Here is a 15428-nt window from a genome sequence, read left to right as displayed (position 1 = left end):
GGGATCAGGGATCGGGAATCGGGGATCGGGGATTGGGAATCCTCCTCCTGCAACCCAGCCCAGAAAAACAGGATCAGGAGTGGGAGCGGGAATTGGGGATTGGGGATCAGGGAGTTGGAATCAGGGATCAGGGATTGGGGATCAGGGATCAAGAACTGGGGATCAGGGATCAGGGATCAGGGATCAGGAATCGGGCACGGATCCAATGCCAGGCTGGGAGAGCCGGGAATGTTCCCTTGGATCGGGGAAGGATCCCGGGAATGCTTGGAGTTGCTTCCCAATCCCCAAGGGGCTCCGGGAGAGCTGGAATGTGGGGAAGGGCTGGAGGGACAGGAGCCAGGGAATGGAATTCCCAGTGGGAAAGGGGAGCTTGGGATTGTGGGATCTTGGGCAGGAATTCCCGGCTGGGCTGGAATTCCCAGAGAATCCCTGGATCCGGGGCGGGATCGGGAGGAATTTCCACCGAGGAATCGCCGCAGTCCCGGGAGAGGGAGGGGAAGTTTGGGAGGGGGGAGGTGAGGGAGGACGGGGAGAGGTGGGAGGGGAAAAATGTGGAAAAATGGGGAAAATGGGGAAAAATTGGGAAAATTTGAGAAAAATTGGGGGAAATGGGGGAAAATGGGGGGAAATGGGGGAAATTGGGAAAATTGGGAAAAGGGGGGGAAAGGGGGAAATGGGGATAAAGTGGGGAAAAAAGGGAAAAAAGGGATGAGGGGTAAAAGGAGCAAAAGGAGAAAAAAGAAGAAAAAGAAGGAAAATGGGGAAAAGGAGGTGAAAATGGGGGAAAATGGGGAAATTTGGGATGAAAAAGAAAAAAGGGCAGAAAAGGGAAAAAAATGGGGGGAAATGGGAAAAGAGGGAAATAATGGATGGGGGAAAGGGGAAAAGGAGGGGAAGAGGAAAAAAGTAGAAAATGGGGGAAAAAGGGAGAAAATGGGGGGAAATGAGAGAAAATGGGAGACAAAGAGGAAAAGAGGAGAAAATGGGAGAAAATGGGGGAAAATGGGAGAAAATGGGGGAAAATGGGGGAAAATGGGAGAAAATGGGAAAAAATGGGAGAAAATGGGAGAAAATGTCAGAAAATGTGAGAAAATGGGGAAAAATGGGGGGAAATGAAAGAAAATGGGGAAAAATGGGGGAAAATGGGATAAAACAGGGGGAAAATGGGGGGAAATGGGGGGAAATGGGAAAAAATGGGAAAAAATGGAGGAAACTGGGAGAAAATGGGAGAAAATGGGAGAAAATGGGATAAAACGGGGGAAAATGGGGGAAAATGGGGGAAAATGGGGGAAAATGGGAGAAAATGGGGGAAAATGGGAGAAAATGGGGGAAAATGGGGGAAAATGGGAGAAAATGGGGGAAAATGTCAGAAAATGTGAGAAAATGGGGGAAAATGGGGGAAAATGGGGGAAAATGGGAGAAAATGGGGGAAAATGTCAGAAAATGTGAGAAAATGGGGGAAAATGGGGGAAAATGGGAGAAAATGGGGGAAAATGGGGGAAAATGGGAGAAAATGGGGGAAAATGTCAGAAAATGTGAGAAAATGGGGGAAAATGGGGGAAAATGGGGGAAAATGGGGGAAAATGGGAGAAAATGGGGGAAAATGTCAGAAAATGTGAGAAAATGGGGGAAAATGGGGGAAAATGGGAGAAAATGGGGGAAAATGGGGGAAAATGGGAGAAAATGGGGGAAAATGGGGGAAAATGGGGGAAAATGGGAGAAAATGGGGGAAAATGTCAGAAAATGTGAGAAAATGGGGAAAAATGGGGGAAAATGTGAGAAAATGGGGGAAAATGGGGGAAAATGGGGGAAAATGGGAGAAAATGGGGGAAAATGGGATAAAACAGGGGGAAAATGGGGGGAAATGGGGGGAAATGGGGGAAACTGGGAGAAAATGGGAGAAAATGGGAGAAAATGGGATAAAACGGGGGGAAATGGGGGAAAATGGGGGAAAATGGGAGAAAATGTGGGAAAAGTAGGGAAAAGAGGAAAAACTGGGGCAAAGGAGGGAAAACAAGGGGAAAATGGGGGAAATGGGGAAAAGGAGGGGAAAATAGGGAAAAAATGAGGGAATTCAGTTTCCAGCAAGGAGAGGCAGCCACAGCCGGAGCGTCCCAACTCCCAGAGGAATTTTGGGATCACAACCAGCTGGAAAAATCCCCCTCTGGAATTCCGGGCGGGATCCCAAGGCAGGAGCACGAGGAGGAACTCGAAAATCCGTTCCAGGCTCGTTTTTTTTGGGAATGCCACGCCAGGAAATTCGGGATACGGGGAGGGGGGAGATGGAGACGTCCCAAAGCCGGAGGCGTCCGTCGGGAATGGGATTCGACATTCCCACGGATCCAACATCGAGCCGGGAGCAGCGGGAAGCAGCGGGAAGCAGCAGCGGGAAGCGGATCCCAAAAATGGGAGGATTTTTGGGGATTGGGAATTCCTCCGGATGCCAAATCCCACTGGGAAGCGGATCCCAAAAATGGGAGGATTTTTGGGGATTGGGAATTCCTCCGGATGGAGACTCCCAATGGGAAGTGGATCCCAAAGACGAAATCGTTTTTAGGATTGGGAATTCCTCTGGATGGAGAATCCCAGTGGGAAGAGGCTCCAAAAAATGGGAGGATTTTTGATTATTGGGAATTCCTCCAATGGGACAATTTTTAAGGATTGGGAATTCCTCTGGACGCCAAATCCCACTGGGAACTGGATCCCAAAAATGGGAGGATTTTGAGGATTGGGAATTCCTCTGGATGCCGAATCCCAGTTAGAACAGGATCCCAAAAATGGCATTTTTGAGGATTGGGAATTCCGCCAATGGGACAATTTTTGAGGATTGGGAATTCCTCCGGATGCTGAATCCCAGTGGGAACTGGATCCCAAAAATGAGATTTGTGAGGATTGGCAATTCCACTGGATCCCAAATCCCAGTGGGAAGTGGATCCCAAAAATGGGAGGATTTTTGAGGATTGGGAATTCCACCAATGGGACAATTTTGGAGGATCAGGAATTCCTCTGGATGCCAAATCCCACCAGGAAGAGGCTCCCAACACCGGGCTCATTTTGGAGGATCAGGAATTCCTCTAACGGGACAATTTTTTGAGGATTGGGAATTCCTCCGGACGCCAAATCCCAGCGGGAAGAGGCTCCCACCACCGGGATCCATTTTGAGCATCGGGAATTCCTCCGGATGCCAAATTTTTGGGATTTCCTCTAATGGGACAATTTTTGTGGATCAGGAATTCCTCGGGACGCCGAATCCCACCAGGAAGAGGCTCCCACCACTGGGATCCATTTTGAGCATCGGGATTTCCTCCAGATGCCAAATTTTTGGGATTTCCTCTAACGGGACAATTTTTAAGAATTGGGAATTCCTCCGAATGTTGCATTTTTGGGATTTCCTCTAATGGGACAATTTTTGAGGATGGGGAATTCCTCCGGATGCCGAATCCCACCGGGAAGAGGCTCCCACCACCGGGATCCATTTTGAGGATCGGGAATTCCTCTAATGGGCTCATTTTGGAGGATCGGGAATTCCTCTAACGGGACAATTTTGGAGGATTGGGAATTCCTCGGGACACCGAATCCCGGCGGGAAGAGGCTCCCAGCACCAGGATCCATTTTGAGGATCGGGAATTCCTCTAACGGGACAATTTTTGAGGATTGGGAATTCCTCCGGACGCCGAATCCCACCGGGAAGAGGCTCCCACCACCGGGATCCATTTTGAGGATGGGGAATTCCTCTAATGGGACAATTTTTGTGGATCAGGAATTCCTCGGGACACCCAATCCCACCAGGAAGAGGCTCCCACCACCGGGATCCATTTTGAGCATCAGGAATTCCTCCGGACGCCAAATCCCACCGGGAAGAGGCTCCCACCACTGGGATCCATTTTGGAGGATTGGGATTTCCTCCAGATGCCAAATTTTTGGGATTTCCTCTAACAGGACAATTTTTAAGAATTGGGAATTCCTCCGGATGCTGCATTTTTGGGATTTCCTCTAATGGGACAATTTTTGAGGATGGGGAATTCCTCCTGATGCCGAATCCCACTGGGAAGAGTCTCCCAACACCGGGCTCATTTTGGAGGATTGGGAATTCCTCTGGACGCCGAATCCCACCGGGAAGAGGCTCCCAGCACCGGGATCCATTTTGGAGGATCGGAAATTCCTCTAACGGGACAATTTTTGAGGATCGGGAATTCCTCGGGACACTGAATCCCACCAGGAAGAGGCTCCCACCATCGGGATCCATTTTGGAGGATTGGGAATTCCTCTGATGGGACAATTTTTGAGGATGGGGAATTCCTCTGGACGCCAAATCCCACCAGGAAGAGGCTCCCAGCACCGGGATCCATTTTGGAGGATCGGAAATTCCTCTAATGAGCTCATTTTTGAGGATTGGGAATTCCTCTAACGGGACAATTTTGGAGGATTGGGAATTCCTCCGGATGCCGAATCCCAGCGGGAAGAGGCTCCCACCACCGGGATCCATTTTTGAGGATTGGGAATTCCTCCGGATGCCAAATTTTTGGGATTTCCTCCAACGGGACAATTTTTGTGGATCGGGAATTCCTCGGGACGCCGAATCCCACTGGGAAGAGGCTCCCAGCACTGGGATCCATTTTGAGCATCGGGATTTCCTCCAGATGCCAAATTTTTGGGATTTCCTCTAACGGGACAATTTTTAAGAATTGGGAATTCCTCCGGATGCTGCATTTTTGGGATTTCCTCTAATGGGACAATTTTTGAGGATGGGGAATTCCTCCTGATGCCGAATCCCACTGGGAAGAGTCTCCCAACACCGGGCTCATTTTGGAGGATTGGGAATTCCTCTAATGGGACAATTTTTGAGGATCGGGATTTCCTCTAACGGGACAATTTTGGAGGATCGGAAATTCCTCTAACGGGACAATTTTGGAGTATCGGGAATTCCTCTGGACGCCGAATCCCACCGGGAAGAGGCTCCCAGCACCGGGATCCATTTTGAGGATTGGGAATTCCTCTAATGGGACAATTTTTTGTGGATCAGGAATTCCTCTGGACACCGAATCCCACCGGGAAGAGGCTCCCAGCACCAGGCTCATTCTGGAGGATTGGGAATTGCTCTAACGGGACAATTTTTGAGGATCGGGAATTCCTCTAACGGGACAATTTTTGAGGATCGGGAATTCCTCCTGATGTTGAATCCCGGCGGGAAGCGGCTCCCACCACCGAGCTCGTTTTTGAGGATCAGGATTTCCTCTAACGGGACAATTTTTGTGGATTGGGAATTCCTCCGGACGCTGAATCCCACCGGGAAGAGGCTCCCACCACCGGGATCCATTTTGAGCATCGGGATTTCCTCCGGATGCCAAATTTTTGGGATTTCCTCTAACGGGACAATTTTTGTGGATCAGGAATTCCTCCGGATGCCGAATCCCACTGGGAAGTGGCTCCCAACACCGGGCTCATTTTTGAGGATCGGGAATTCCTCTAACGGGACAATTTTGGAGGATTGGGAATTCCTCGGGACGCCGAATCCCACCGGGAAGAGGCTCCCACCACCGGGATCCATTTTGAGGATCGGGAATTCCTCTAACGGGACAATTTTGGAGGATTGGGGAATTGCTCGGGACGCGGCATCCCGGCGGGAATTCCGGCCTTACCGTCCCGCTGTGGCGCCTGCAGGCGCCGTGCCGGCTGGGAGGCGGAGTGCGCCGGGAATGCGCCGCGCTCCGGCCCTCGGCGGGGCTGGCGAGGCTGGGCGAGCTGGCACAGAGCCCCTCCGGAACCTGGGAATTCCCAAACTCTTCCCAAATCCGGGAATTGCGCGGCGGCGGCGCGGGAGAAGCCGACGGGATGGGGCCGGCGCGGGCGCACGGACGGAGCGGCAGCGCGGCGAGAGCGGGAATTGCGCCGGGAGCCGGCGTGGATCGGGATGGGGATCGGCCTCAAAGTGGCCTTGGGATTTTTTGGGAGTTTTGCAGATTTTTTGGGATTTTTTGGGATTTTTTATGGGATTTTTTGGGGATTCTTTGGGATTTTTTGGGATTTTTTTGGGATATTTTGGGATATTTTTTGGATTTTTTGGGATTTTTTGGGGATTTTTTGGGATTTTTTGGGATTTTTTGGGATTTTTTTGGGATATTTTGGGATATTCTGGTCTCCGCAGAGTGGGAATTGCGCCGGGAGCCGGCGCGGATCGGGATGGGGATCGGCACAAAACAGGAGTGGGATCTTTCTTGGGGATATTTTGGGATATTTTGGGATATTTTTGGGATATTTTGGGATTTTTTGGGATTTTTTTGGGGATTTTTTGGGATTTTTTGGGATTTTTTGGGATTTTTTTGGGATATTTTGGGATATCCTGGTCTCCGCAGAGTGGGAATTGCGCCGGGAGCCGGCGCAGATCGGGATGGGGATCGGCCTCAAAACGGGCTTGGGATTTTTTTGGGATTTTTGGGGATTTTGGGGGATTTTTGAGGATATTTTTGCAGATTTTTTGGGGATTTCTGGGGATTTTTGGGGATTTTTTGGGAGTTTTTGGGATTTTTTTGGGATATTTTGGGACATTCTGGTGTCCACACAGCGGGAATTGCGCCGGGAGCCGGCGCGGATCGAGATGGGGATCGGCCTCAAAGTGGGATTGGGATTTTTTGGGATTTTTGCAGATTTTTTGGGATTTTTTGGGATTTTTTGGGATTTTTTGGGATTTTTTGGGATATTTTGGGACATTCTGGTGTCCACACAGCGGGAATTGCGCCGGGAGCGGCACGGATCGGGATGGGGATCGGCCTCAAAGTGGACTTGGGATTTTTTGAGATTTTTGGGGACTTTTTGGGATATTTTGGGACTTTTTGGGATTTTTTGGGGATATTTTTGGATATTCTGGTCTCCGCACAGCGGGAATTGTGCCGGGAGGCAGCGCGGATCGGGATGGGGATTGGCAAAAAAAGGGAGTGGGATTTTTTTGGGGGATTTTTGGGATATTTTGGGATTTTTTAGGATTTTTGGGGGATTTTTTGGGGGATTTTTTGGGGATTTTTGGAGGATTTTTGGGATATTTTGGGGGATTTTTTTGGGATTTTTTGGGATTTTTTTGGGATATTTTGGGACATTCTGGTCTCCACACAGCGGGAATTGCACCGGGAGCCGGCGCGGATCGGGATGGGGATCGGCACAAAACGGGCTTCGGATTTTTTGGGATATTTTAGGATTTTTTTGGGATATTTTGGGATATTTTTAATATTTGGAATATTTTGCAATATTTTGTGATTTTTTTTGGTGATATTTTGGGATATTTTGGAATATTTTAGGATTTTTTGGAATATTTTGGGTTATTTTGGAATATTTTGGGATATTTTGAATATTTTGGAATATTTCGGGATATTGGTGGATATTTTTGAATATTTTAGGATTCTTTTGAATATTTTGGAATATTTCGGGATATTGGTGGATATTTTGGAATGTTTTAGGATTCTTTTGAATATTTTGGGATATTTTGGAATATTTTGGAATATTTTAGGATTTTTTGGAATATTTTGGGTTATTTTGGAATATTTTGGGATATTTTGAATATTTTGGAATATTTCGGGATATTGGTGGATATTTTTGAATATTTTAGGATTCTTTTGAATATTTTGGAATATTTCGGGATATTGGTGGATATTTTGGAATATTTTAGGATTCTTTTGAATATTTTGGGATATTTTGGGATATTTTGGAATATTTTGGGATAATTTGGGATTTTTTTGGTGATATTTTGAGACATTTTGGGATATTTAGGGTTATTTTGGAACATTTAGGGATTTTTATAAAATGTTTTGGGTTATTTTTTAAATATTTTGGGATATTTTGGGATATTTTGGAATATGTTAGGGTTTTTTTTAAATATTTTGGGATATTTTGGGATATTTTGGAATATTTCAGGATATCTTGGGATATTTTGGAATATTTTGGGATATTTTGGGATATTTTAGGATTTTGGGGGGGTTTTTTGGGATATTTTGTGACATTTTTGATTTTTTGGGGATATTTTGGGATATTTTGGGGTTTTTTTGGGATATTTCGGGCGGATCCGGGGTGGGAATCTTTGGATTCCGAGGTCTCCGAGAGCTTTTCCCAACCTCAACGATCCCGGAATTCCGCGCCCGACGCAACCCGGCGCGATCGCCCCCGATCCCAAAAACCCGCCGGATTCCCGGGATCGCCCATCCCAAATTCCCGAAGCCTCACCTGGAATTGCAGCTTGGGAGCCAGCAGGTTATTCTGGGATGGCGGCTTGTACGCGGGCCGGCTGGGCTGCGGGAAGACGGGAGAGAGAATTCCCGCGGATCCGGAATTCGGGAATTCCCGCTGATCCGGAATTCGGGAATTCCCGCTGATCCAGAATTCGGGAATTCCCGCAGATTCAGATTTCGGGAATTCCCGCGGATCGTGAATTCGAGATTTCCCGCTGATCCAGAATTCGGCGGACCCAGGATTCGGGAATTCCCACAGATCCGGAATTCGGGAATTCCCGCGGATCCGGAATTTGGGAATTCCCGCGGATCCGGAATTCGAGATATCCCGCGGATCCAGAATTCGGTAATTCCCGCTGATCCAGAATTCGGGATTTCCCGCGGATCCAGAATTTGATAATTCCCACAGATCCAGATTTCAGGAATTCCCGCAGATCCGGAATTCGGGAATTCCTGCAGATCCAGATTTCGGGAATTCCCGCGAGTTTGGGAATTCCAGCGGATCCGGAATTCGGGAATTCCCGCTGATCCAGAATTCGGCGGATCCAGAATTTGGGAATTCCAGCAGACCCAGAATTTGGGAATTCCCTCAGATCCAGAATTTGGAAATTCCAGCGGATCCAGAATTCGGGAATTCCCACGGAACCAGAATTCGGGAATTCCCGTGGATCCAGAATTCGAGAATTCCCATGGATCCAGAATTCGGGATTTCCCGCGGATCCAGAATTCGATAATTCCCATGGATCCAGAATTTGGGAATTCCCGCGGATCCAGATCTCGGGAATTCCCACGGATCCAGAATTTGGGAATTCCCGCGGATCCGGAATTCGGGAATTCCCGCTGATCCAGAATTCGGTAATTCCCGCTGATCCAGAATTCGGGATTTCCCGCGGAACCAGAATTTGGGAATTCCCGCAGATTCAGATTTCGGGAATTCCCGCGGATCGTGAATTCGAGATTTCCCGCGGATCCAGAATTCGAGGATTCCCACGGACCCAGAATTCGATAATTCCCATGGATCCAGAATTTGGGAATTCCCGCGGATCCAGATCTCGGGAATTCCCACGGATCCAGAATTTGGGAATTCCCGCTGATCCGGAATTCGGGAATTCCCGCTGATCCAGAATTCGGCGGATCCAGAATTTGGAAATTCCAGCGGATCCAGAATTCGGGAATTCCCACGGAACCAGAATTCGGGAATTCCCGTGGATCCAGAATTCGAGAATTCCCATGGATCCAGAATTCGGGATTTCCCGCGGATCCAGAATTTGATAATTCCCACGGATCCAGATTTCAGGAATTCCTGCAGATCCAGATTTCGGGAATTCCCGCGGATCCAGAATTCGGGAATTCCCGCGGACCCAGAATTTGGGAATTCCCGCGGATCCAGATTTTGAGAATTCCTGCGGATCCAGATTTCGGGAATTCCCGCGAGTTTGGGAATTCCCGTGGATCCAGAATTCGGGAATTCCCGCGGATCCGGAATTTGGGAATTCCCGCTGATCCAGAATTCCCACGGATCCAGAATTCGGGAATTCCCACGGATCCAGAATTCGGGAATTCCAGCGGATCCGGAATTTGGGAATTCCCTCGGATCCAGAATTCGGGAATTCCTGCGGATCCAGAATTCGGGAATTCCCTCGGATCCAGAATTTGGAAATTCCCGCGGATCCAGAATTCGGTGGACCCAGAATTCGGGAATTCCCGCTGATCCAGAATTCGGGAATTCCCTCGGATCCAGAATTTGGAAATTCCCGCGGATCCAGAATTCGGCGGACCCAGAATTCAGGAATTCCCGCAGATCCAGAATTCGGGAATTCCCGTGGATCCAGAATTCGGGAATCCCGGACCCGCCTCCCGCCCGTGCCAACCTTGGGTGGCGGCTCCTGGAATTCCGTCGGCTCCAGGATTTTGGGAGCGCGGTGCCGGCTGCTCCGCTCCTGCTCCTCGGCCAGCTCCTTCTCCATCAGGTAAATGTCGCTGCCGGGAGGAAAAAAGGGACACGGAGGTGACGATCCCGGGAATTGCCGGGAATTCCCGGCGGGAAACGCGGCGGAGCAGGGAGGGACGGCAGCGGCACGAGAGCGGGATTCCCGCGGCTGATCCCAGCAGAATTCCCGGGAATTCCCTTTCCCTTCCAGCCCATCCCCTTCCAAAGGGTCTCCGATGCTCCTCCAAGCCCAAAATTTTCCATAAAAGTTCCCGATCCCAAGTTTTTCCCAGATTTTTTCCACCACATTCCCAACTCTCCATCCCGCTCCAGAATTCCCAGCCTTGGAGCCCCTTTGGAATCGGAGCGTTTCGCTGTTCAGGAAAGTCTCTAAACCCAAACTTTTCCATAAAAAATTCCCGATCCTAAACTTTTCCATAAGAATTCCCAAACTTTTCCCAGCTCCTTCCCCCCCATCCCCGTGGGGATCCTGCGGAATTCCCGACGCACCTGAGGCTGCAGAATTTGGAATTTGGGCTTGGAGCCCCTTTGGAATTGGAGCGTTTCGCTCTTCAGGAAAGGCTCCAAACCCAAATTTTCCATAAGAACTCCTGATCCCAGATTTCCCCCCCCATCCCCGTGGGGATCCCGCAGAATTCCTGGCCCACCTGAGGCTGCAGAATTTGGAATTTGGGCTTGGAGCCCTTTGGAATTGGAGCGTTTCGCTCTTCAGGAAAGTCTCAGAACCCAAACTTTTCCATAAGAACTCCTGATCCCAGATTTCCCCCCCCATCCCCGTGGGGATCCCGCGGAATTCCCGGCCCTCCTGAGGCTGCAGAATTGGAATCTGGGCTTGGAGCCCCTTTGGAATTGGAGCGTTTCGCTCTTCAGGAAAGTCTCTAAACCCAAATCTTTCCCATGAAAACTCCTGACACAAATCTTTCCCATGAAAACTCCCGATCCCAACCTTTTCCCAGCTCCTTCCCCCCCATCCCCGCGGGGATCCCGCGGAATTCCCGGCGCACCTGAGGCTGCTGAGTTTGGAATTTGGGCTTGGAGACCCTTTGGAATTGGAGCATTTCGCTGTCCAGGAAAGTCTCTAACCCCAAACTTTTCCCTAAAAACTTTCAATCCCAACCTTTTCCCAGCTCCTTCCCCCCCATCCCCGCGGGGATCCCGCGGAATTCCCGGCGCACCTGAGGCTGCAGACCAGCTCCTGGAATCTGGGCCTCTCGGCGGGGTCGTAGCTCCAGCAGCGCGCCAGCAGCGCGTAGAGCAGCGGCGGGCAGCGCTCGGGCTTGGGCAGCCGCTCGCCCTTCTCCACAACTCCGATCACGTCCTTGTTTTCCAGCCAGAAGAACGGCTGCTTCCCGTGGCTCAGGATCTCCCAGACGCACACGGCTGCGGGGGAAACCAGGAAAAACTCCAGGCGACGGAATTCCCGGGAATCCCGCGCTTCCCAAGGCGTTTTTAAAGGGTTTTTTTGTGGCTTGTTTGGGGTTTTTTTTCGGGTTGGACACGCGGAATTCCTGATTCCAGAAGGGCTGGAGATGAGGGTGGGTTTTTTTTTTTGGAATGGGGAGGGTTGAGCTCATCCCGAATTTTCCCTAAAATCCTTGGATGAGGAGGAAGCAGCGGTGGGTGGATGGAGGCCCTTCCAAGGGATGGAAAAAACTTGGGATAAGCTGGAGTGGGGAAGCCACAGAGCGGGATTTGTCCTTCGTGCCGACGGAAAAGGATCAGCCCTGGAATTCTGCTCCATCCCTTGGGAAGGGGGAAAATCCCAGGATCCTGCTCCACACCACGGGAAGAGGATCGATCCCAGAATCCCAGGATCCCACACCACGGGAAGCAGATTGATCCCAGAATTCCAATCCATGCCATGGGAAGCGGATCAATCCCGGAATCCCATCCCATGATGATGAATTCCAGATCCCATTCCGAATCCCAGGATCCCATCCCAAACCACAGGAAGTGGATTGATCCCAGGATCCCATCCCATGACAATGAATTCTGGGATCCCATTCTGAATCCCGGGATCCCATTCCGAATCCCGGGATCCCATCCCACACCACAGGAACTGGATCAATCCCAGAATCCCACCCCATGATGACGAATCCCGGGATCGCATTCTGAATCCCAGGACCCCATCCCAAACCCCGGGACCCCATCCCAAATCCCGGGATACTATTCCAAACCCCAGGACCCCATCCCGAATCCCGGGACCCCATCCCGAATCCCCGGACCCTGTCCCAAACCCCAGGGATCCCGTCCCGAATCCCAGACCCCATCCCGAATCCCGGATCCCATCCCGAATCCCAGACCCCATCATGAATCCCAGACCCCATCCCGAATCCTGGACCCCATCCCGAATCCCGGACCCCATTCCGAATCCCAGGACCCCATCCCAAATCCCCGGACCCTGTCCCAAACCCCAGGGATCCCGTCCCGAATCCCAGATCCCATTCCGAATCCTGGACCCCATCCCGAATCCCAGATCCCATCCGAATCCTGGACCCCATCCTGAATCCCGGACCCCATCCTGAATCCCGGCTCCCATCCCGAATCCCGGACCCCATCCCGAATCCCGGCTCCCATCCCGAATCCTGGATCCCATCCCGAATCCTGGATCCCATCCCGAATCCCGGACCCCATCCCGAATCCCAGGTCCCATCCCGAATCCCGGACCCCATCCCGAATCCCGGGTCCCATCCCGAATCCCGGACCCCATCCCGAATCCCGGCTCCCATCCCGAATCCCGGCTCCCATCACGAATCTCAGGACCCCATTCCAAATCCCGGTATCCCATTCCGCATTCCAGGATCCCATTTTGAATCCCAGGATCCCATCCCGAATCCCGGACCCCATTCCGAATCCCAGGATCCCATCCCGAATCCCGGACCCCATCCCGAATCCCGGGTCCCATCCCGAATCCCAGGATCCCATCCCGAATCCCAGGATCCCATTCCGAATCCCAGGACCCCATTCCGAATCCCGGTATCCCATTCCGCATTCCAGGATCCCATTTTGAATCCCAGGATCCCATTTTGAATCCCAGGATCCCATCCCGAATCCCGGACCCCATCCCGAATCCCGGCTCCCATCCCGAATCCCAGGACCCCATTCCGAATCCCGGTATCCCATTCCGCATTCCAGGATCCCATTTTGAATCCCAGGATCCCATCCCAAATCCCGGACCCCATCCCGAATCCCGGCTCCCATCCCGAATCCCGGACCCCATCCCGGCACGCACCGAACATCCAGACGTCGCTGGCGGCGGTGAAGCGCCGGAAGTTGATGGATTCCGGCGCCATCCACTTGATGGGAAGGCGGCTGACGGAGGCTGCGAGGAGCCGGGAGCCATGGGGATCGGGAAGGATCCGGGATCCGGGCCGATCCCGATCTCCCGGGGATCCGCGGGATCGTACCTTTGTAGTACTCCTCGTCCTCGATGTAGCGGGAGAGGCCGAAGTCGCCCAGCTTGACGCACGCCGGGGAGGCCACCAGGACGTTCCGGGCAGCGATGTCCCTGCCGGAGGCGGGAATTGGGATATGGGATAACGGGAGTTGGGAGTTGGGAGTTGGGGTAATGGGAGTTGGGGTAATGGGAGTTGGGATTTGGGATTTGGGATATGGGAGTCGGGATATCGGAGTTGGGATTTGGGATTTGGGATTTGGGATTTGGGGTAATGGGAGTTGGGATTTGGGATAATGGGATTTGGGGTAATGGGAGTTGGGATTTGGGAGATGGGATATGGGAGTTGGGATTTGGGAGATGGGATATGGGAGTTGGGATTTGGGAGATGGGATATGGGAGTTGGGAGTTGGGAGTTGGGATTTGGGATATGGGAGTTGGGATATCGGAGTTGGGGTAATGGGAGTTGGGATTTGGGATTTGGGATTTGGGATTTGGGGTAATGGGAGTTGGGATTTGGGATATGGGATATGGGAGTTGGGATAATGGGATTTGGGGTAATGGGAGTTGGGATTTGGGATTTGGGATATGAGAGTTGGGATATCGGAGTTGGGATTTGGGATTTGGGATTTGGGATTTGGGATTTGGGATATGGGAGTTGGGATTTGGATTAATGGGATTTGGGGTAATGGGAGTTGGGATTTGGGATTTGGGATATGGGATATGGGATTTGGGATTTGGGAGTTGGGAGTTGGGAGATGGGAGTTGGGATAATGGGATTTGGGGTAATGGGAGTTGGGATATCGAAGTTGGGATTTGGGAGTTGGGATTTGTGGTAATGGGATTTGGGATATAGGATTTGGGATTTGGAATAATGGGAATTGGGATTTGGGATTTGGGGTAATGGAAGTTGGGATTTGGGTAATTGGAGTTTGGATTTAGGATTTGGGATTTGGAGTAATGGGAGTTGGGATTTGGGATTTGGGATTTGGGTAATTGGAGTTGGGAGTTGGGAGTTGGGATTTGGGATAATGAGATATTGGGATTTGGGATTATGGGTGATGGGATGATGGGATAATGTGATTTGAGATTTGGGATATGGGATAATGAGATAATGGGATGGGAAAATGGGATGGGATGGGATGGGATGGGATGGGATGGGATGGGATAATGGGATGGAGAAGAAGGACCCTCACCCACCCAACGCCGCTCCGCACAAACCCCACCCCCCTCTCCCACCTCCCTCCGCGATCCCGCCTTCCCCCGCCCATCCCGAATCCCAGGGGCCCATCCCGAATCCCAGGGGCCCATCACAAATCCCAGATCCCATCCCGAATCCCAAGGAGCCCATCCCAAATCCCAGGGGCCCATCCCGAATCCCAGGGGCCCATCCCGAATCCCAGGTCCCATCCCGAATCCCAGGGGCCCATCCCGAATCCCAGGGGCCCATCCCGAATCCCAGGGTCCCATCCCGAATCCCAGGGGCCCATCCCGAATCCCAGATCCCATCCCGAATCCCAGGGATCCATCCCGAATCCCAGATTCCATCCCGAATCCCAGATCCCATCCCGAATCCCAAGGGCCCATCCCGAATCCCAGGGCCCCATCCCGAATCCCAGATCCCATCCTGAACCCCGAGGGTCCCATCCCGAATCCCAAGGAGCCCATCCCGAATCCCAGATCCCATCCCAAATCCCAGGGGCCCATCCCAAATCCCAGATCCCATCCCGAATCCCAAGGAGCCCATCCCAAATCCCAGGTCCCATCCCGAATCCCAGGGCCCATCCCGAATCCCAGGGGGCCCATCCCTAATCTCATCCCGAATCCCAGATCCCATCCCGAATCCCAGGGTCCCATCCCGAATCCCAGA

General features: G+C 51.5%; 1 protein-coding gene across 9 annotated transcripts in view; it reads right to left on the bottom strand.

Annotated features, from left to right (window-relative positions):
- The window catches only part of PTK2B (protein tyrosine kinase 2 beta), a 74340-nt gene that overhangs the window by 9514 nt on the left and 49398 nt on the right, over window positions 1–15428 (bottom strand). For 7 of the 9 annotated variants that reach the window (XM_085574273.1, XM_085574278.1, XM_085574271.1 and 4 more), the window contains 6 exons: window positions 13572–13672; window positions 13397–13486; window positions 11340–11544; window positions 10085–10193; window positions 8209–8274; window positions 5640–5765 (listed from right to left, as the gene is read on the bottom strand). In XM_085574273.1, the coding sequence (XP_085430399.1) occupies window positions 5640–5765; window positions 8209–8274; window positions 10085–10193; window positions 11340–11544; window positions 13397–13486; window positions 13572–13672 (697 nt within the window). The remainder of the gene's footprint in view (window positions 1–5639; window positions 5766–8208; window positions 8275–10084; window positions 10194–11339; window positions 11545–13396; window positions 13487–13571; window positions 13673–15428) is intronic. The other 2 variants (XM_085574272.1, XM_085574276.1) reach the window with 1 other exon arrangement.

Source organism: Lonchura striata, chromosome 3 (genome assembly GCF_050655825.1).
Source record: "Lonchura striata isolate lonStrDom1 chromosome 3, ASM5065582v1, whole genome shotgun sequence".
Lineage (NCBI taxonomy): Eukaryota > Metazoa > Chordata > Aves > Passeriformes > Estrildidae > Lonchura > Lonchura striata.
This window is presented reverse-complemented; position numbering and strand designations above follow the sequence as displayed.